Source organism: Halichoerus grypus, chromosome 3, assembly GCF_964656455.1.
Source record: "Halichoerus grypus chromosome 3, mHalGry1.hap1.1, whole genome shotgun sequence".
Classification (NCBI taxonomy): domain Eukaryota; kingdom Metazoa; phylum Chordata; class Mammalia; order Carnivora; family Phocidae; genus Halichoerus; species Halichoerus grypus.
In genome coordinates, this window is record NC_135714.1 from 109,160,174 (window position 1) to 109,183,091 (window position 22,918).

Sequence of the window (22,918 nt, forward strand, 5' to 3'; positions counted from 1 at the left end):
AATATAGTACTACATAAGTAATAGCCACTACAATTGTTATCCAATAAATACTGAGTGTTACTGTTAGTCACTGTGCTGAGGATGGGAAGATCCTGCCCTAAAGGAATACAGAGTTCATCTTCTCTACTTTCATCCCAGTTCTTTTTTTCTATATCTATATCCAAGAGAATAAATTCAAGGTACATAGTTTAATCTCAGTCTTCAATTTTTTCTCCAGTGTTATTGATGTATAGTTAATATATAACATTGTATTAGTTTAAAGTTTACAGCATAATGATTTGATGGATGTATATATTGTGAAATGGTTAGCACAATAAGTTTAACATCCATCACCTAACAGAGTTACAATTTTTTTTCTTGTGATGAGTACTTCTAAGATCTATAAGATAAATAGTTCTGGGGATGTAATGTACAGCATGGTAACTATAGTTAAAAATATATATTATATATTTGAAAGTTGCAAAGAGAGTAGATCAATCTTTAATTTTTACCTGATATTTAAAGAGATGGTTAGAAAATTGACCTGCTGCCTAAAATAAAATATTTTAAAGTCATTTTAAATCTTGTTTCATAGATGTTTGTTTGCTACTAATGGGTGTGAGCAAGTTAGATATTCTATACCGGAGACTTCTCCTCACAAAACTTTTTATCAGAGGATGGGGGAGGCCAGAAGATCTCAAAAGGTAAGCATTTTTTTTTCTCCCAAATTTGCTTATTCTAAATTTGTTGTAGTAAACATTTAAAATTTTTTTTCAGTGATAAAATCCTTTACTATAAATATAAAGTGACTGGTAAATTAAGCATTGAAGTATAAAACGTAATTATTTCCTTTTGTCATTTGTCTTTTTAATTATTTCTCTTAAGTTTTAAACCGTATAATCATAAATTGAACTATTTTAAAAGTAATTTTAAAATTAAATAAAATTAAAAATAAAGAGCTCTTAAATACAAGCTAGATTTTTAACTTTAATTATTTTTAAGTTGCTTAGAGTTTCCAGGGACCGAGCTTCCTCGGGTAACTTGAATTTGTAATGACAATAAAGCTGAGCTATACTGTAGCTCATGGAAATATCTGGACTTAAGAAAATGAATTTTCAGGATTTATGGCTTTAATTTTGAGTCTTGTATATGTTAACTGCTTTCTGAACAATGATATTTCTCACATATTTTATGAGACAAAATGTCCAGCTTGAATAAAAACCAATAGCCTCATCTTTTTCTCTAATGATTCAAATTAAATTTTGACATAGCTTATAAATTGGACTTGCAAATTTTTCAGCATTATACACTCTCAATACAATGGGCATACTGAATTTTTCCTTTCTCCCCCTTATCATAATAGACTCTTCGAATTCAGAAAGATGATTGGAAATCGAGAAAGATGTCAGAATCTGGTTTCAAGTGATTATCCAGTACACATCGATAAGGTATTTAAATAAAAGAAATGAAGTTACAGAAATTCTGGTTTAACATAAATATGTGTCAAGAGTAGGTTGGGAGTGCCTAGGTGGCTCAGTCGGTTAAGCGTCTGCCTTCGGCTCAGGGCATGATCTCAGGGTCCTGGGATCGAGTCCCACATCAGGGAGCCTGCTTCTCCCTTTCCTTTGTTGCTGCCCCCCCCAACCCCCCCACTTGTGCTCTCTGGCTCTCTCTATCGAATAAATAAAAATCTTTAAAAAAAAACAACAAAGAGTAGGTTGAATGTTGGACTATAATAACAGTAAACACTAAAACATGAGTATAGATTTTTCATTTAATATTATTAAATACTATATGTGTCCTAAGAGGATGCTTATAATAACTATCATTCATGTATATTTGAGAGCATATATTTAGTACTTGCCTAAATACAAGAAACTATTTAAGTCTCGATCTTTTTGAGCCTTGTTTTGTATCTTTAGGATCAGGAGGGTTAAAATAAATTATTCAACATCTCAGAAGAACTATAAGTAATACGGGGAAGTATTCTAGTTGGAGAATCAGCACATGAGAAGTTGTTGCCAAACAGCTTCTATTTTTTTTTTAATTTTATTTATTTATTTATTTAAGAGAGAGAGTGAATGAGAGAGAGTGCAGGGGGAGGGGCAGAGAGAGAGGGAGAAGCACACTCCCCGCTGAGCAGGGTGCCAGATGTGGGGCTCAATCCCAGGACTCTGGGATCATGATTTGAACTGAAGGCAGATGCTTAACTGACTGAGCCACCCAGGCACCCACCCAAAACAGCTTCTAAATAACATCAGGGAAATGTTATGTTAATTGATGGGAGAAGGGTAGAAAGAAAATGCTGTAATAATAGAGACGATGAGAAAATATATTTGAAATAGCTTTGTTTTTTTAGCAACCATACACTTTTCTGTAAAGCAGTTCTAGGTTTATGTAATTGGATAATTGAGGTATTGTTGGGGAGGGGGTACAAATGTATGGGCTTCACATCCCTCATTGTCCTTCAACCAAAGTAACTCTACTTTCATCTCTTATGTATTGGATAACTTTAGGAGATTTCATTTTTCAAAACTATTCCACTGCTAAAAACAAAATTTTATAAATTGGAAATCCCTTTTCTATACCATATAGCTGTTCTTTCCGTAGCTTCTGGATTTAGAACACTTCTCCCTCAAATTTTGCTAAATATTTCTATTATCGCTGTTTTTTTCTATTAAAAATCATAGACTTAGACAAATTAAAATTATACCAAGTAAAAAATCAAAACTCTAACTTTCTGCCACTTTCCACCACTTAATTCCATTTCTCTCCCAAGGAGGAGTTACTGTTAAGGTTTTAGAATGCATTCTTACAGAGTTCCTTCCTCTCCCTGTATTCTCCCCATCACCGTCTCTCTTGGTTTTTAAAAACCAAGATATAGGGGCACCTGGGTGGCTCAGTCATTAAGTGTCTGCCTTCGGCTCAGGTCATGATCCCAGCGTCCTGGGATCGAGCCCTGCATCAGGCTCCCTGCTTGGCGGAAGCCTGCTTCTCCCTCTCCCACTCCCCCTGCTTGTGTTCCCTCTCTCGCTGTGTCTCTCTCTGTCAAATAAATAAATAAAACCTTAAAAAATAAATAAATAAATAAAAACCAAGATATTTTCATCTGCCATGGAATTCACCCTTTTAAAGTGTGCAGTTCAGTGTTGTTGTTTTTTACTACATTCCCAAGATGTGCAATCATCACCACTATCATTACCTACTTCCAGAATATTTTTATCTCTCCCAAAAGACACCATATACCCATTAGCTGTTACTTCCCACTTCCATACAGCCTTCTCTCTGCTGGCAGTCATTAGTCTGCTATTCTGTATGGATCCACCAATTCTGGACATTTCATATAAATGGAATCATTTAATATGAGGCCTTTTGTGTCTGGTTTATTTCACTGAACAAATTTTCAAGTTTCATCCATGTTATCTAACAATACCTCACTTTTTTATTGTTAAATAATATTCCATTGTATAGATATGTGACATTTTGTTTATCCATTTATCAGCTAATGGACATTTAGGTTTCTGCTTTTTGACTATTATGAATAATAATGCTATGAACATTCATGTGTAAGTGTTTTTGTGGATATATGTTTTGAATTATTTAGATATATATAGGACTGGAATTTCTGGGTCATATGGTAATTCTATGTTTAACTTTTTGACAAACTGAAAACTGTTTTCCAAAGTGCACCATTTTACTTTTCCCACCAGCAGTGTATAATGGTTCCAATTTGTCCACATTCTCACTAATATTTGTATTAAACAGCCATCCTAGTGGTGTGAAGTGTATTTTATTGTGATTTTTGATATGCCTTTCCCTTATGACTGTGATGTTGAGCATCTTTTCATGTGCTTATTGGCCATTTGCATATCTTCTTTGAAGAAATACCTATGAAATCATTGCCTTTTTTTAAGATTTATTTATTTATTTTAGAGCTAGTGAGCACAGGGCAGGGGACAGAGGGACGGAGGGAGAGGGAGAGAAAGAATTTCAAGCACACTCCCCACCGAGTGTGGAACCCAACATGGGGCTTGATCTTGCCATCCTGAGATCATAACCTGAGCTGAAATCAAGAGTTGGACACTTAACTGACTGAGCCACCCAGGTGCCCCAAATCATTGCCAAATTTTTAACTGGGTTATTCATCTTTTTATTCTTGAGTTGTAGCTTAATTTTTAAATCTATATTACTTATGGCTCTAAAATCTCCTTTTTTTCTTACCAAATTGCCTGTTGTCCCAACATTATTTGTTGAATTATTACTCCCTTTCACATTAATCTGTGCTACCTCCTTTATCAAATAATTTATTCTTCTAAATTATACAAAAAGAAAACTTTAAAACCATACTAGGAGGCACAAAGACTAAAATATAAAAACTTCTTGGATTAGAAATTTCATATCATACACATTGGGTCTCCTTACCATTTTCAAAAAACGCAGTGCAATCCTAGTTAAAATATTCAGTTTAGAACTAAAGTCTATAAAAGGATCCTGAAGGTATTTTGGGAAGAACCATGAGAGTATGAACAGATCAGGAATACCTAAAAAAGAAGAGTGTTAAGTAAAACCTAGTTCAGTCATTTACCAATAGGTATTATAAAGCTGCAGCATGATCAAAACAGCAAGATTTAGTACAAATAAAAGATAGGCTGATAAGCATTATAAACAATGGCCAAATTGTGGAAACAGCCCAAGTGTCCATTGACCGATGAATGGATAAAGAAGATGTGGGGGATATAAATATACATCATGGAATATATATCATGGAATATTATTCAACCATAAAAAAGAATGAAATCTTGCCATTTGCAACAACATGGATGGAGCTAGAGAGTATTATGCTAAGCAAAATAAGTCAGTGAGAAAGACAAATACCGTACGATTTCACTCATGTGGAATTTAAGAAACAAAACAAATGAACAAAGGGGAAAAAAAGAGAGGGAGGCAAAGAAACAGACTCTTAACTATAGAGAACAAGTTGATGGTACCAGAGGGGAGGCAGATGGAGGAATCGGTGAAACAGGTGATGGGTAGTAAGGAGGGCACTTCCTGTGATAAGCACTGGGTGTTGTATGTTGAATGATGAATCACTAAATTCTACATCTGAAACTAGTGTTGCGCTGCATGTTAACTAGCTAGAATTTAAATTAAAACTTGGAAACTTAAAAAAAACTGGAGAAAAAAAAGATAGGCTAATAAGAACAATTAAAGAATTGAAAATAATTTGCCAGGGGCGCCTGCGTGGCTCAGTTGTTAAGCGTCTGCCTTCAGCTCAGGTCATGATCCCAGGGTCCTGGGACTGAGCCCCGCATGGCCTCCCAGCTCAGCAGAGAGCCAGCTTCTCCCTCTCCCTCTGCTGCTCCGCCTGCTTATGCTCTCTCTGTCAAATAAATAAATAAAATCTTTAAAAACAAAAAACAAAAAAAAACTTACTTTATGATAAAGTAGCATTTAAGTCATTTGCAAAAAAAAAAAAATGTGGAGGGGCGCCTGACTGGCTCAGTCGGTTAAGTGTCTGCCTTCGGCTCAGGTCATGATCTCAGGGTCCTGGGGCTTGGTGGGGAGCCTGCATCTCCCTCTCCCTCTGCCTGCAGCTCCCCCTGCTTGTGTTCTCTCTCTCTCTCTCTTAAATAAATAAATAAAATCTTTAAAAAAAAAAAATGTGGATTATTTAATATAAGATATTGACACTACTGGCTAGAATTTGTGTTTTAAAATGAGCTGGATATATATAGTATCTACAGATATAGTTTTTTGTTTCCAATTTTAATGAAAATATGTGGTGTTTACTGCTAATTTAATTTTGACTACTGACCTGATAAAGATTTTTTATTTAAAAAAAATAACTTGGCGGGGCGCCTGGGTGGCTCAGTCGTTAAACGTCTGCCTTCGGCTCAGGTCATGATCCCAGGGTCCTGGGATGGAGCCCTGCATTGGGCTCCCTGCTCCGCGGGAAGCCCACGTCTCCCTCTCCCACTCCCCCTCTTTGTGTTCCCACTCTCGCTATCTCTCTCTCTGTCAAATAAATAAATAAAATCTGAAAAAAAAAAAAATAACTTGGCTGGGGCCCCTGGGTGGCTCAGTCGTTAAGCTCCCACCTTCAGCTCAGGTCATGATCCCAGGGTCCTGGAATTGAGCCCTGTGTGGGGCTCCCTGCTCAATAGGGTTTCTGCTTCTCCCTCTGCCCCTCCCCCCGCTCATATAAATAAATAAATAAAATCTTTTAAAAAAATAATACATAAACAAAAATAACTGTTTGAGGGGCACTGGGTGGCTCTGTCGGTTAAGCGTCTGACTCTTGGTTTTGGCTTGGGTCATGATTTCATGGGTGGTGGGATCAAGCCCTGTGTCAGGCTCCATGCTCAGCAGGAGTCTATTTGAGATGCTTTCCTTCTGCCCCTCCTTACGCTCATGCTCTCTCTCTCTCTCAAATAAATAAATAAATCTTAAAAAAAAAAAAGAACTATTTGAGGAGGGGAAGGTTTAGGTGTTAAATATTAGCAAATGCCGGGGCGCCTGGGTGGCTCAGCCGTTAAGCGTCTGCCTTCGGCTCAGGTCATGATCCCAGTGTCCTGGGATCGAGCCCCGCATCGGGCTCCCTGCTCTGTGGGAGGCCTGCTTCTCCCTCTCCCTCTGCCCCTGCTTGTGTTCTCTCTCTCGCTGTGTCTCTCTCTGTCAAATAAATAAATAAAATCTTTAAATATGAGCAAATGCCTTTGCTATGTATGTAAATATATATTTCTCCCTATTTAATGTGTTTACATGACTCATCACGTCAATGGATTTCTTAAAATGAGCCATTCTAATATACTTAATATCAAGTCAACCCTTATTTGATTTCGGTAAATTATTTTTACAGTTTCTTTGTAAATTGTTCTTACGGTTATTTTATATTTTTAAGTTCTTAAAATAAATAACTAGTATTTTATTTTGACTTATTTCATGCTGTTGTACAAATGAGGTTTATTTATAGTTTACTTTTCCTTTTTTTTTTTTTAAAGATTTTATTTATTTATTTGACAGAGAGAGAGAGAGAACACAAGCAGGGGGAGTGGGAGAGGGAGAAGCAAGCTTCCCACTGAGCAGGGAGCCCAATGTGGGGCTCGATCTCAGGACCCTGGGATCATGACCTGAGCTGAAGGCAGACGCTTAACAACTGAGCCACCCAGGTGCCCCTACTTTTCCTTTTTTTTTTAAATTTTATTTATTTATTTGAGAGAGAGAGAGAGAGAACAAGTGGGGGGAGGGGCAGAGGGAAAAGCAGACTCCCTGCAGAGCAGGCCCCTGGGATCATGACCTGAGCCAAAGGCAGATGCTTACCCGACTGAGCCACTCAGGTACCCTATAGTTTACTTTTCCAACTGGCCTGTAGTAAAGGATGTAAAAGGAAAAGAAATGTGTATAAAAGCCATGTCTTTAGAAAGCTGACTGGGAATGGGGGGCACCTGGGTGGCACAGCCAGTTAAGTGTCAGACTCTTGGTTTGGGCTCAGTCATGATCCCAGGGTTGTGAGATGAAGTCCCATGTTGGACTCTGCACTCAACATGAAGTCTGCTTGAGACTCTCTCCCTCTGCCCCTACCTGCTGAGCTTGCTCACTCTCTCTCTAAAATAAATAAATCTAAAAAAAGAAAGAAAGAAAGAAAGCTGATTGGGGCAAAAGAATATGTAGTCATCAGTGAAAAAAGGTTTTTAATTGACTAGAGCTTTTTTTATAGGAAAACATGTATGATAGACCAAGATATCTTAGTCTACATGTATACATTTTGGTTTTGCTTTTCTTTTAGATTGAAGAGCAATCAGACTGTAAGATCCTAGATGGGCACTTTGTTTCCCCCATGGCCCACTATGTGCCTGATATAATGCCAATTGAATCTGTTATTGCAAGGTAAGAATTTTTAATCAGAAAATTAAAGTAGTAAGTTATTTTTTTATTTATAATTATAATAAAATCAATGCAATGTTATTTTGAATTGCTAGTATTAATTACAATCATTATTTGGCATTACTCCCATTAAACGTGGGTTGGGGCAGAATAAAAATACAGAGCTTTATAGTATGTATTCAAACTTAAGTTGTTATCACCTTAAAATAGATTTATAAATATAAAATGATTTATATAAGCCTGATAGAACCACAAAGCTAAAACCTACTGGATAAACAAAAAAGAAATAAATCTAAGTGTACCTTAGAGAAAGTCATGAAATCACAAAGAGACAGAAAGAAGGAACAAAAGGATAATAAAACAATCAGAAAACAATAAACAAAATGGCAATAGTAAATTCATATCTATCAATAACCACTTTAAATGTAAATCAACTAAAATCTCTAATCAAAAGACTTTGAATGGCTGACTGGATTAAAAAGCAGGACCCAACTATATGCTGCCTATAAGACACTCACTTCAGGGGCACCTGGCTGGCTCAGTTGGAAGAGCATGGGACTCTTATTCTCAAGGTTGTGAGTTTGAGCCCCACGTTGGGTGTAGAGAATACTTACGTAAGTATGTAACACGCTGAGCTTGCTTACTCTCTCTCTCTCTCTCTGCTAAAGAGAGACTCACTTCAGATGTAAGGACATACACAGACTGAAAGTGAAGGGATGGAAAAAGATATTCCATGCAAATGAAAATGAAAAGGAAGTAGAGGTAGCTATATTTTACCGTACAAAATAGACTTTAAGACAAAGATTGGTAAGGAACAAGGAAGGTCATTATATAATGATAAAAGGATCAATCTAATGAGAGGATATAACATTTGTAAATATTTATGCACCCAACATAGGAACTAAATATATTAAAAAAAATTTAACAAACTTGAAGGCAGCAATACAATAACAATAGGAAGCTTTGATACTTAACTTGCAACAATGGATAGATAATCCATACAGAAAATCAGTAAGAAAACATTGAACTCAAACTATCCATTAGACCAGATGGACTTAACAGACATTCACAAAACACTGTATCCAACAGCATCTTTTAAAATGCACAGGGAGCATTCACCAGGAGAGATCATATATTAGTCACAAAACAAATCTTAATAAATTTAAGAAATTTTTTTTTTAAGATTTTATTTATTTATTTGACAGAGAGAGACACAGCGAGAGAGGGAGCACAAGCAGGGGGAGTGGGAGAGGGAGAAGCAGGCCTCCCGCGGAGCAGGGAGCCCGATGCGGGGCTCGATCCCAGGACCCCGGGATCATGACCTGAGCCGAAGGCAGATGCTTAATGACTGAGCCACCCAGGCACCCCAAATTTAAGAAATTGAAATCATATCTAGCATCTTTTCCAACCACATTGGTATGAAACTAGAAACAAGAAGAAAACTGGAAAACTAACAAATATGTATAGATTAAACAGCATGCTATTGAAACACCAGTGGGTCAAAGAAGAAATCAAAAGAGAAATCAAAAACACCTTGGGATAAATGATAATGGATATACAACATACCCAAATTTATGGAGTACAGCAAAAGCAGTTCTAAGAGGGAGGTTCATAGTGATAAACGCCTACATTAAAAAAAAAGAAAGATCTTTTATAAAAATAAACAACCTAAGTTTACACCAGGAACTAAAAAAAGAACAAACTAAGCCCAAAGTTAGTAGAAGGAAGGAATTAGTATGGATCAGAGATGAAATAAATTAAATAGTGACTATAAAGATAATAGAAAAGATCAATGAAACTAAGAGCTGTGTTTTTGAAAAGATAAACAAAATAAACAAACTTTTAGCTAGGCTACCAAGAAATAAAGAGAGAGGTCTCAAGTAAAATTAGAAATGAAAGAGGAGCCATTACAGTTGATATCACATAAATAGAAAAAATCATAAGAGACCACTGTGAATAATTATACACCAATCAGTTGGATAACCTAGGAGAAATGGTTAAATTTCTAGAAATGTGCAACCTACCAAGACTTAATATGAAGAATATAAAATCTGAACAGACCAATTACCCATAAGGAGATTTAATCAGGAATCAAAAATTTCCCAAAAAAGACAAGTCAAAGACCAGATGACTACATTGGTGAATTCTGCCAAATATTTAAAGAAGAATTAATAATAATCCTTCTCAAACTCTTCAAAAAAATTGAAGAGGAGGGAACCTTCTAAATTCATTTTACAAGGCCAACGTTAACTTTGATACCAAAACCAGACAAGGAAGCCATAAGAAAAGAAAATTACAAGCCAGTATTCCTACTGAACATAGATGTAAAAATCCCCAACAAAATACTAGCAATCCAAATTCAACAATACACAAAAAGGATCATATACTATGATTAAGTGGGATTTATCCCAGGGATACAAAGATGGTTCAACATCTGCAAATCAATCACTGTGGCATACCACATAGACAAAATGAAGGATAAAACTCATATGTTGATCTCAATGGAAATAGGAAAAGCATTTGACAAAATTCAACATCCATTTATGATAAAAACTCTCAACAAACTTTTATAGAAGGAACATATGTCAATATAATAAAGACTGTATATTAACAAGCTCATAGTTAACATCATACTAAATGGCGAAAAATTAAAATCTTTTCCTCTAATATCAGGAACAAGACAACTATGCAAACTGTTACCACTTTTATTCAACAGAATATTGGAAGTCCTAGCCAGAGCAATTAGGCAAGAAAAAGAAAGGCATCCAAATCAGAAAGGAAGAAATAAAACTGTCTCTGTTTACAGATGACAAAAACCTGCTAGAACTAATAAACAAGTTCAGTAAAGTTGTAGGATACAAATGCAATATACAAAAATCAGTTGCATTTCTATACACTAATAACAAGCCATCAGAAAAATTAGAAAACAATCCTATATACAGTTGCATCAAGAAGAATAAAATACCTAGGAATAAATTTAACCAAGAATAAATTGTACACTGCAAACTAGAAGACACTGATGAAAGAAACTGAAGATGACACAAATAAATGGAAAGATATTCCATGCTCATGGATTGGAAGAATTAATATTGTTAAAAAGTCCATACCTTTGCAATCTGCAGATGCGATGCAATCTCTATCAAAATTCCAATGGTATTTTTCAAAGAAATATAAGAAATGATCTTAAATTTTGTATGGAATCACAAGAAAACCTGACTAGCCAAAGCAGTCTTGAGTAAAAAGAACAAATCTGGAGGCATCACACTCCCTGACTTCAAACTATTATACTACAAAGCCATAGTAGTCAAAAGAATATGGTATTGGCATAAAAACAGACACATTGATCAATGAAACAGAATAGAGGGCCCAGAAATAAACCCACCATATATGGTCAATTAATTTATGACAGAAGAACCAAGAATGTACAATGGGTAGAATCTCTTCAATAAATGGTATTAGAAAGACTGGACAGCCACATGCAAAAGAATGAAACTGGACCAATACCTTGCACCAAACGAAAATTAACTCAAAATGGAGTAAAGACTTGAACATAATGCTGAAACTATAAAACTCCTAGAAGAAAATATGGGTGGTTACCTCCTTGACATCAGTCTTGGAGTTGATTTTTTGGATCTGACACCAAAGCAAAGGCAACAAAAGCAAAAATAAACAACTTGGGACGACATCAAACTAAAAAGCTTCTGCACAGTGAAGGAGACCAACAAAATGAAAAGGTGGCCTGCAGGGGCGCCTGGGTGGCTCAGTTGGTTAAGCGACTGCCTTCGGCTCAGGTCATGATCCTGGAGTCCCGGGATCGAGTCCCGCATCGGACTCCCTGCTCAGCGGGGAGTCTGCTTCTCCCTCTGATCCTCCCATCTCTCATGCTCTCTCTCTCTGTCTCATTCTCTCTCTCAAATAAATAAATAAAATCTTTAAAAAAAAAAAAAAAAAAAGAAAAGGTGGCCTGTGAAATGGGAGAAAATATTGGCAAATCCTATATCTGATAAGGGGTTAATATTAAAATATATATTTTTTAATTTTTTTTAAAAGATTTTCTTTATTTGACACAGAGAGAAAGCACAAGTAGGCAGAGCAGGAGGCAGAGAGAGAGAGGGAGAAGCAGGCTCTCCAGTGAGCAGGGAGCCTGACGTGGGGCTCGATCCCAGGACCGGATAAGCCAATATATTTAAAAACTCATACAACTTGGGGCGCCTGGGTGGCTCAGTCGTTAAGCGTCTGCCTTTGGCTCAGGTCATGATCCTGGGGTCCTGGAACGAGCCCTGCATCGGGCTCCCTGCTCAGTGGAAAGCCTGCTTCTCCCTCTCCCACTCCCCCTGCTTGTGTTCCCTCTCTTGCTGTGTCTTTCTCTGTCAAATAAATAAATAAAATCTTTAAAAAAAAAAAATGGGCAGAGGAACTGAATAGACATTTTCCAAAGAAGACATAAATATGGTCAACAGATGCCTGAAAAGGTGCTCAACATCACTAACCATCAAGAAAATGGTGTGGCATAAAAACAGACCCCAAAATACCAAATACCAGAAGCAAAACCACAAGGCGATATTACCTCACACCTGTTAGAATGGCTATTATTAAAAGACAAGATAACAAGTGTTGGTGAGGATGTGGAGAAAAGGGAACCCTTGAGTACTGTTGGTGGGAATGTAAATTGCTGTAGCCACTATGGGAAACAGTATGGAAGTTCCTCAAAAAATTTAAAGTAGAACAACCATATGATCCAGCCATTCAACTTCTGGATATTTATTTGAAGGATACAAGAACGTTAACTTGGGAAGATACCTGTACTCCTATGTTCATTGCAGCATTATTTATGATAGCTAAAGCATGGAAACAACCTTAGTGTCCATCAATGGATAAAAGGATAAAGAAGTGATATATAGAGAGAGAGTACAGTATCATCCAGACAAAAAAAAAGAAGGAAATTCTCCCATTTGCAATGACATGGATGGACCTTGAGACCATTATGCTAAGTGAAATAAGTCAGACAGAGAAAGATGAATACCATATGATCTCACTTATATGTAGAATCTAAAACAACAACAACCTTGAACTCATAGATACAGAGAACAGACTGGTTAGTTGCCAGAGTTGGAGGTGGGGGGGGGGTGAAATGGGTGAAAGTGGTCAAAAGGTACAAACTTCCAGTTATAAAATAGATAAGTCTTGAGGATGTAATAACAGCATGGTGACTATAGTTAATTTAAATACTGTATATTTGAAAATTGCTATGAGAGTAGATCTTTTTTTTATTTCATTTTATTTTATATATATTTTTTTCTTTTTTTAATTTAAATTCAATTAATTAATATATAATGTATTGTTTCAGGCGTACAGGTCTGTGATTCAGCAATCTTGTATAATACCCAGTACTCATTACAACACGTACCTTCCCCAATGTCCATCACCCTGTTACCCCATCCCCCTACCCCCCTCCCCTCCAGCAACCCTCTGTTTCTTAAGATTAATAAGAGTCTCTTATGGTTTGTCTCCCTCTCTGGTTTCGTCTTGTTTCATTTTTTCCTTTCTTCCCCTATGATCCTCTGCCTTGTTTCTTAAATTCCACATATCAGTGAGATCATATGAGAGTAGATCTTAAAAAAGTTATCATCACAAGAAAAAAGAATTTTGTAGCTATGTGTGGTGATGGATGTTAAATAAACTTATTGTGGTGATCATTTCACAATATATACATATATCAAATCATTATGTTACACACCTTAAACTAATAATATATGTTTATCTTATTTTTTAAAAAGAGAGATTTTAGAAGCTGAAAATGGGAAACCATTAAGATCTATATAGATACTTCCCCTACCTCCCTTTCCTGCATGCTTCATGGTCTCTTATCTCTGCTTTATGACCTATGTCATTTCTCTGTGGGTAGGTTAGCTTTCTCTGTTTCTCATGCAACTGACAAAAAATAGCTACCACACCTCTGCAAAGCTTTCATGTCCAAAAGCTCAACAGAATCTAGAGTCTGTCTTACTTCCAGATTACCAAAAGAACAAATCTTATTGCCCTAATTTGGCCTACTCCAGACCCAATCAGCTCTAGCAAAGAAGCTCACATGAACTATACCCATTTATCATGGGGCACTGGAAGATACTCTGTGAGAAGATACTATAATAAGAGCAGACAGACTAATTAATGAGCCTCTACTAAATGAGTGGTCATTATTACTGTAATAAAAGATTTCTATTAATTTAAAGCTATTCTCCATAATGAAGCCTCTGTATGCACTGCTATGGGACAGAAGGAAGAAAAAATAGCAGCGATACCCAGCATTCTATGGAAAACATTTTTAAATGTTTTCATTTCCCACAAATCATCAAAATATCAAGAAGCAGGATAGTTCTGAGAATGGAAAACAAAGCAGAGTGGTTAACATTGCTAGTTTTATGAGAATAAAAATTAAGAGTTAGTTGCCATGAGCACAAAACAGAAATAACCATTGAACCCTTCTAAATGTACTTGTTTATGTTCTGTATTAAATAATTTATTGATAACAGATAACTAGTGATATTGTCCCCTGTCCAAGCAAAATAATTTCAGAATTGAGGTTTATGTTGCCTGAGAATGCAGCTACCTAAGGTCAAACCTTGAGCTGACTGAGTGTAGTATTATACTATGATAATAATTCTAAAATATCTACTGCTAGGGAAATTAAAAAGACAAGTAAATCAGTTTGGGAAGATAAAGTTCTGAAGATGAATGGTGTTGATTGTTGCACAACGTAAATGTACTTAATGCCACTGAACCATACAACTTAAAAAAGGTTAAAATGGAAAATTTTATGTTATATGTATTTTATCACAATTAAAAAATAATTTCTATAGGAAAAAAATTTAAATGAAAGGCGAAATACTACAGTAAGAAGATGACAAATAGAGAAAACTGTTTTTTTCTGCCGTGGATTGCTTTTACACTCCAAATTGAAAAACAGAATTGATAACAAACTATTTTATTGATACATCAACAGCTTGTACAACTAAGCATTATTCCTACAACGAGAAGAAGCAGAGCTATCTAAAGAGTTTTTTTTTTTTTCTAAGACTTACTCATATATATTAATATCTCGGCAAAATAAGAATATTTCATTATGCATTTATAAAGTTGTGGTATTGAACAAGGTAAAAATGATGACAATAAATTCTATGTTTATATTGTACTGAATGTTTTAATATGCTAACACAAAGCAAATTTATAATATCTTAGTTGCCTTTGTGCAAACATTAATTAATCATAATTTGAATGTCAAAATTCTGAATGATCTTTTCTCCCAAATAATTTAATTATGTAACTTTTACAAATTTGAAAGTTTGAGTTAAAAACCTTTTAAAGAGAATTTCACAGATCTTTTTTATTTTAAATAGGTTCCAACTTATTGTTCCTAAAGAATGGAACAGCAAATATAAACCTGTATGCATTCATCTTGCTGGAACAGGAGATCATGTAAGACTCTATTATAATGCCTTAATCCCTAATTTGTTAACATAATTGTGTAACACAGATGTGGTTATTATATTCTTTAAGTATGCCATCTTTTCTTTCCTTAGCATTACTGGAGACGACGAACACTAATGGCTCGTCCTATGATTAAAGAAGCCCGAATGGCTTCTTTGTTGTTAGAAAACCCTTATTATATCCTTTTGTGATACCTAGAAATCTTTCATTTATTGATTAATGGATTTAGTCATCAAAAGGAATGATAGATAGTAACCAGCTTTTCTAAACCAGTTAAATTTAGTTGTCAGTTCAGAAAATATTTAAGAAGCAAGAGTGAAAAATTGTTTCATGCCTTTAAAAAACCAATGTAGGGATTATGGTTCTACTGTATAATAAAGATAAATTGTACTTCTTTTTCTTATAAAACTTATGCTGGATTTTAATATTAAGTCAAATGTTTGCTATTAAGGAAACCCTCATGTTTTAAATGCATTTACATTTAAGTCATCAGTTGAGGTTTAGAACAGTACTTAACTTAACTTTCAAGATGACGTCAGACTATTCCCAGAAGAAGAAACGAAAGTGATGCACAGATATAAAGAAATGTTCAACGTTGCTGGTAATAAGAGAAATGTAAAGTTAAAGCAACATTACCAAAGATTTAAAAAATAAAACACAATAGTTGTGAGGCTATTGTAAAAAAAAAAAATAGGCATTCTTATTATTAATGGCTGTGAAAACCAGTTTAATCCTCTGGGAAAGCATTTTTACCATCTGTAACAGGAGCCTTAAAAAATTTTATGTCCCTTGACTTTGATTTTGATTCTTGGAAATTTATTCTAAGGATAAAATACTAAGAAAAGAGCAGCGCCTGGGTGGCTCAGTCAGTTAAGTGGACGACTGGATTTCGGCTCAGGTCATGATCTCACGGTTGTAAGATTGAGCCCTGCATTGGGCTTAGGCGCTGGGCGTGGAGCCTGCTTAGGATTCTCTCTCTCCCTCTCCCTCTGCCCTGCCCCCATCTCTTAAAAAAAAAAAAAAACTAAGAAAAGAGAAAGTGATAGAAAACAAAAAAGATATTTATATAGCTTTATGATACTAAGACATTAGGAATAGCTTAAGTGTCTAATAATAGAAAAAGAGTTGAGTAAATTGTGGCTCATAATATTAGAATATTATGCAGTTGGTTATGTTTTTTGCTCTACCACTTTAGTATCTGTACGACCTCAGATGTGTTACTTAACCTTTTAACTTCAATTTTTTTGTTGATAAATGGGAATAATCTCTGAAGTTATTCCTAGTATTAAGTACTTAATACTGTCTAGAATGGTGCCTGGTAAATAACAAACATGCAGTAAATTTTAATGGTTAGTTATTATTAAAAAGTTTACAGTAATTTATGAAAAGTACAGTGCAAAAATAGGAAACAAAACTCTGTGGTATGACAGAAAAACCTAAAAACAGAAAATCCATTAAAAAAAACTGCATAAGGAAAAAATACTGGAACTACACCAAAATATTAATATGGTTGTCTGTAGATGAAGTAGTTTTTCTTCTAATATGCTTTTCTGTATTTTCTAGATTTTCTATAATCAACATATAAAAATGAAAAAAAAAACTTCATTTACAAAATTAAGTTGAAGATTGTACAACCCTGGGGATATACTAAACATATTAAACTGTACCCTTAAAATGGGTGCATTGTATGGTATGTGATATCAATAAAGCTGTTTTTAAAAAGAAAAAAGAAAAATAATCAAGTTGAAAAACTGAGAACTCAACAGCATATTTGAGATAACTAGAAAATAGTTATTTCAGTATCAAATTGTGTTCAAATGTAACTATTTTGCTTAAGTTGATGTGTTTTGAGACACAGACTATATTTAATTATTTTAAAACTTTCTCTTTGACCCACATTTTTAAATGGCTGCAGGAAGCCCAAGGACCAAATGTAAGTATGTATCACCTTCACTTTTGTAGTCTTTATACCAAATTAAATTAAAAATTTTTGTTAGTCTTCAGTTAATCATTTCTAAATTTAACAAGCAGATGTTATTTGGGGAAAAAATTCTGTTATAAAACTGTAGTAGGAATGTTGACTTATTTTTATTTTAAGCTTTTTCACTTAAAATGTTTGATAAAGAGATAAATAAGAAATTTTTAATAGACTGATGGAAGATATGTTTTATTTGTAAAATGGTAACTGAAGAAATGTTAAAACATTTTCCTTCTTAAAGTACATTTACTTCGTAAAATTAAACACCACTCTTTATTCTTACAATTTATGGTGTGGGTAATCTAAAGATAATCTCTTTTTGGTCTTTCAAAATGATGAACTTTGAAGGTGATTTTTTTGCATTTCCATAATCTATATATTGTGTTTGGTTTTGATTCATTGAATAAATGTTTGATCTAAGACACTGGGAAGATAGCAACAAAAAGACAAGGTCCTTACTGTCATAGAGCTTATATTCAAGGATGGGAGATAGGTCAAAATAAGTAAGATGATTTTGGATATTTACCAATGCCATGAAGAAAATAAAGCAGGGAAATCAAGTAAAGAATAATAGAGGGTAAGTGCAGAGTTGGAAAAGTATTAGATATGAGGACATGACATAATGGGAAGGAGCCACCAAGGTGAAGACCTGGAGGAAGCCTCAGAGGACGAATAAATGAAAAACCTGATATAAGTATAAGATGAGGTCAGAAATGAGGGCAAGGGCAGATTTATGAAGAGCCATGTGCTTTGAATTTTACTGTCAATGCAGTTGGAAATCTTTGGAAGAATTTAAGCAGAGGAATGATCTGATTTGTGCTTTTAAAGGCTCATTTTGGCTTACTGGGACAAGAGAAGCAGCAGAAAAATTAAATAGGAAGCTATTGCAATAATGCAGGGAAAAAACAACTTTAAGATAGTGGCAGTGGAAATGGAAAGAAGTTCTAATGGATTTGAGATATAATTTAGAAGTTGAAATAAGACTTATTGATAAATTATGAATATTGTTGGTTAGAAATCAAAAGTTCTGACTTGCACGTGTTAAATTAGTGATGTCTGTTAGATCTGCAGGTGAAGTTAAGTAGGGAGTTGGAAAGTTCTGGAGAGGTAGATTTAGAAGTCACATGTTCTATGTGGTCATGACATGGAAGAGATATAGATGAAAGTGGGGTACATTGGAAGCAAACCTATATCCTATGAAGGATAGTTTAGAATAAACTTAGTGAGGGGCGCCTGGGTGGCTTAGTCTGTTAAGTGTCTGAATCCTGATCTCAGCTCAAGTCTTGATCTCAGGGTTCTGAGTTCGAGTTCAAGCCCTGCATTGGGCTCCATGCTGGGCTTGGAGCCTACTTTAAAAAAAAAAAAAAAATATATATATATATATATATATATACACATACATATATATGTATAAGTTATACACACACACACACATATATAAAAGAATAAACTTTGTGAAATGTGAAAATTAATGTCCAAGCTAAAAGTTAAAGAATTCTTACTCTGGGGATGCCTGGGTGGCTCAGTCGGTTAAGCATCTGCCTTTGGCTCAGGTCATGATCCCAGGGTCCTGGGATTGAGTCCTACATCGGGCTCCTTACTTGGCAGGGAGCCTGTTTCTCCCTCTGCCTGCTTTTCCCTCTGCCTGCTGCTTGTGCTTGTGCTCTCTCTCACACAAATAAGTAAATAAAATCTTTAAAAAAAAAGAATTCTTACCCTGGAACCAAGTTCTGAATTCAGAACTAGGCATGTCATTTTTACCCTGTTTATTGGTGCTTAAAAACCCAAAAGAGAGGGGCACCTGGGTGGCTCAGTTGGTTAAGCGACTGCCTTCGGCTCAGGTCATGATCCTGGAGTCCCTGGATTGAGTCCCACATCGGGCTCCCTGCTCGGCAGGGAGTCTGCTTCTCCCTCTGACCCTCCCCCCTCTCATGTGCTCTCTCTCTCAAATAAATAAATAAAATCTTTAAAAAAAAAAAAACCCAAAAGAGTTTATTGAGTTGTAGTTAGAGGCAGCATGGGTTTAATGGAAAGTCTTTGACTTTGGAGTCACACAGACATAGGTTGCAATCGTAACTTGCCATTTAATAATTGTATGACCTTGATCTAAGTATCTGTTACCTACCTCATTTATAAAGTGGAAATACTATATAATTTCTTCCATACAGAATTGATGTGAGAATCGTGTTTATAAAATATTCTATCACATATCATATATCCAAGAAATATAATATTTGATTTTTTTCAAGTAATTCATTGTAAGAAATGGCTTGCAATTTAAATAATAAAGTTATTTTTTATTTCTTTTTAAAAGGCATCTTATGCCTATTTTCAGTGCTTAAACATTTTGAAACTGGGTCCACTGTTATAAATAACTACTGTCCCAGAACCCCACATCGGTAACTTTTAGATAAAAGAGCAAACTGAGGTGTACCTGAGAATTCAAACTTCCATACCAGGCCAAAATAAATAATCAGTGGAATTATGTGATAATAAATAGAAAATTGGAATGATGATAAAATATAAGGATACATGGGCTCTTTTATGAGGAAGTACATGTATGATCTGTTTTGACAGATTTTCCATAAATTCTGCCTTATGGAACTTAGAGCTCTGAGAGGATGTGGTAGAACAGTGGATATAAGCTCTTTGGGGGTGAGAATTCTGTTTTTCACAACTTGGCATTCTTATGACACCTAGTTGTTTGTGCATAATCACGCTACATATACATATAATAAACAACCATTGATAAAATGAATTTTTGTACACCTTGACAAGGTTTCATCCAGAAGCCAATCATGTATGTCTTTATATGAACTAAATTTTGAAAATAGACTCTAATTTGGACACTTCAGTAATAAGATAGTAGTATTTTTTATCACTATACAGGCATACCTTGGAGATATTGTGGGTTCAGTTGCAGACCACCGTAATAAAGGGAATATTGCAATAAAGCAACTTAAATGAATTTTTTGGTTTCCAGTGCATATAAAAATTATGTTTACACTATACTGTAGTCTGTTAAGTGTGCAATAGCATTATGTCTAAAAAAACAGTGTACATACCTTTATTTAAAAATATTTTATTGGTGGGGCACCTGTGTGGCTCAGTCATTGAGCATCCGACTCTTGATTTTGGCTTGGGTCATGATCTCAGGGTTGTGGATCAAGCCCTGTATCAGGGCTCCCTGCTCAGTAGGGAGTCTGCTGCTCTCCATCTCCTGCTGCCCCCCATCTCTCTCTCACTAAAATAAATAAATGGATCTTTAAAAAAATATATTTTATGACTCCCAGTTATGGAATGAATAAGTCACAGGAATAAAAGGTACAGCATAGGGAATATAGTCAGTGGTATTGTAATAGCGCTATATGGTGACAGATGGTAGCTATACTTGTGGTGTGCATGGTATAACATATAGACTTGTCAACTCACTATATTGTACACCTGAAACTAATGTAACATTGTGTATCAACTACAATAAAATAAAATAAGCTTTATTGCTAAAAAATGCTAACCATTATCAGAGCTTTCAGCAAGGCATAATCTTTGCTGGTGGAGGGTCTTGCCTCAGTGTTTATGGCTGCTGACTGATCAGGGTGGTGGTTACTGAAGGTTGGGTGGCTGTGGTAATTTCTTAAAACAATAATGAAGTTTGCCACATCAATTTACTCTTCCTTTCACAATTTCTCTGAAGCATGTGATGCTGTTTCATAGCATTTTACCCACAGTAGAACTTTCAAAATTGGAGTCCATCCTCTCAAACCCTGCCACTGATTTATCAACTAAGTTTATGTAATATTCTAAATCCTTTGTTGTCATTCAGCAATTTTCACAGCATCTTCACCAAGTTTAGATTCCATCTCAAGAAAGCATTTTCTTTGCTCATCCATAAGAAGCAATTCCTCATCCATTAAAAGGTTTATCATGAGATTGCAACAATTCAGTCTCATCCTCAGGCTTTACTTCTAATTCTAGTTCCTTTGCTATTTCTACCACATCTGCCGTTACTTACTCCACTGAAAGTCAAAGTCATCCGTGAGGGTTGGAATCAAATTCTTCCAAACTCCTGTGAATGTTGATATTTTGACCTCTTCCTGTGAATCACAAGTGATCTTACTGGCATCTAGAATGGTGACCCCTTTCCAGAAAATTTTCAATTGGCTTTGCCCAGATCCATCAGAGGAGTCACTATCTATGGTAGCTATAGCCTTATGAAATGCAGTTCTTAAATAATAAGACTTGAAAGTCAAAATTATTCCTTTACCCATGGACTGTAGAATGGATGTTGTGTTAGCAGGCCTGAAAATATTAATCTTGTTGTACATCCCCATCAGAGCTCTTGGGTAATCAAGTGCATAGTCAATGCAGTGCAGTCATGTTTTGGAAGGAATCTTTTTTTCTGAGCAAGTAGGTCTCAACAGTGGGCTTAAAATATTCTGTTACCATGTTGTCAACAGATGCACTGTCATCTAAGCTTTGTTCCATTTATAGAAGGAAGCATAGTAGATTTAGGATAATTCTTAAGAGCTCTAGGATTTTTGAAATGGTAAATGAGTCCTGGCTTCAACTTAAAAGACACCAGCTGCATTAGCCCCTAACGAGAGAGTCAGCCCCTCCTTTGAAGCTTTGAAGCCAGGCATTGACATCTCCTCTCTAGCTATGAAAGCCCTGGATGGCATCTTCTTCCGACAGAATGCTGTTTTTCAACATTGAAAATTTGTTGTTGAAGGGCGTCTGGGTGGCTTGGTCAGTTGGGCATCTGCCTTCTGTTTGGGTCGTGTTCCCAGGGTCCTGGGATTGAGCCCCACATCTGCCTCCCTGCTCAGCGGGGAGCCTCCTTCTCCCTCTCCCTCTGCTGCTCCCCCTGCTTGTGCTCAATCTCCCTCCCTCTCTCTCTCTCTCTGTCAAATGAATAAATAAAATCTTTAAAAAAAGAAAGAAAGAAAGAAAATCTATTGTTGGATTTGGTGGCTCAGTTGGTTAAGCTTCTGACTTCTGATTTTGGCTCAGGTCATGATCTCAGGGTCATGGGATCGAGCCCTGCGTCAGGCTCCGCGCGCTGTGGGGAGTCTGCTTGAGGATTCTCTCCTCCCTCTCCCTCTGCCCCTCCCTCCACTCGCATGCTCTCTCTCTCTCAAATAAAATAAATAAAATTAAAAAAAAAAAGAAAATCTGTTATTTAGTGTAGCCCCCCTCATTAATTATCTTAGCTAGATCTTCTGGATAACTTGGCTATAGCTTCCACATCAGCACTTATTGCTTCAGTTTGCACTTTTATGTTATGGAGATGGCTTCCTTTCTTTTCTTTTCTTTTCTTTCCTTTTCTTTTCTTTTCTTTTCTTTTCTTTATGATTTATTTTATGGAGAGTGTGCGAGAGTGGGGGAAGGAACAGAGGGAGAGGGAGAGAATCTCAAGTAGACTCCCCACTGAGTGTGTAGGCTGAAGTGAGGCTTAATCTAGGGACCCTGCGATCATGACCTGAGCTGAAATCAAAAGTTGGTCGCTTAACCAGCGGAGCCACCCAGGTGCTCTGATGCCTTCCTTTCTTAAACCTCATGAAGCAACCTCTTTTTTTTTTTAAGATTTTATTT

General features: G+C 35.7%; 1 protein-coding gene across 3 annotated transcripts in view; it reads left to right on the forward strand.

Moving 5' to 3' along the window:
* Nucleotides 1-22,918, forward strand: part of ABHD18 (abhydrolase domain containing 18) — a 53,082-nt gene that overhangs the window by 10,725 nt on the left and 19,439 nt on the right. The window contains exons 3-8 of one of the 3 annotated variants that reach the window (XM_036079420.2): nt 575-683; nt 1,343-1,427; nt 7,766-7,866; nt 15,258-15,336; nt 15,441-15,525; nt 17,254-17,281. In XM_036079420.2, the coding sequence (XP_035935313.2) occupies nt 592-683; nt 1,343-1,427; nt 7,766-7,866; nt 15,258-15,336; nt 15,441-15,525; nt 17,254-17,281 (470 nt within the window). In that variant the 5' untranslated portion in view covers nt 575-591. Of the gene's footprint in view, nt 1-574; nt 684-1,342; nt 1,428-7,765; nt 7,867-15,257; nt 15,337-15,440; nt 15,526-15,876; nt 15,950-17,253; nt 17,282-22,918 lie in introns of those variants that run through there. The other 2 variants (XM_078069225.1, XM_078069226.1) reach the window with 2 other exon arrangements.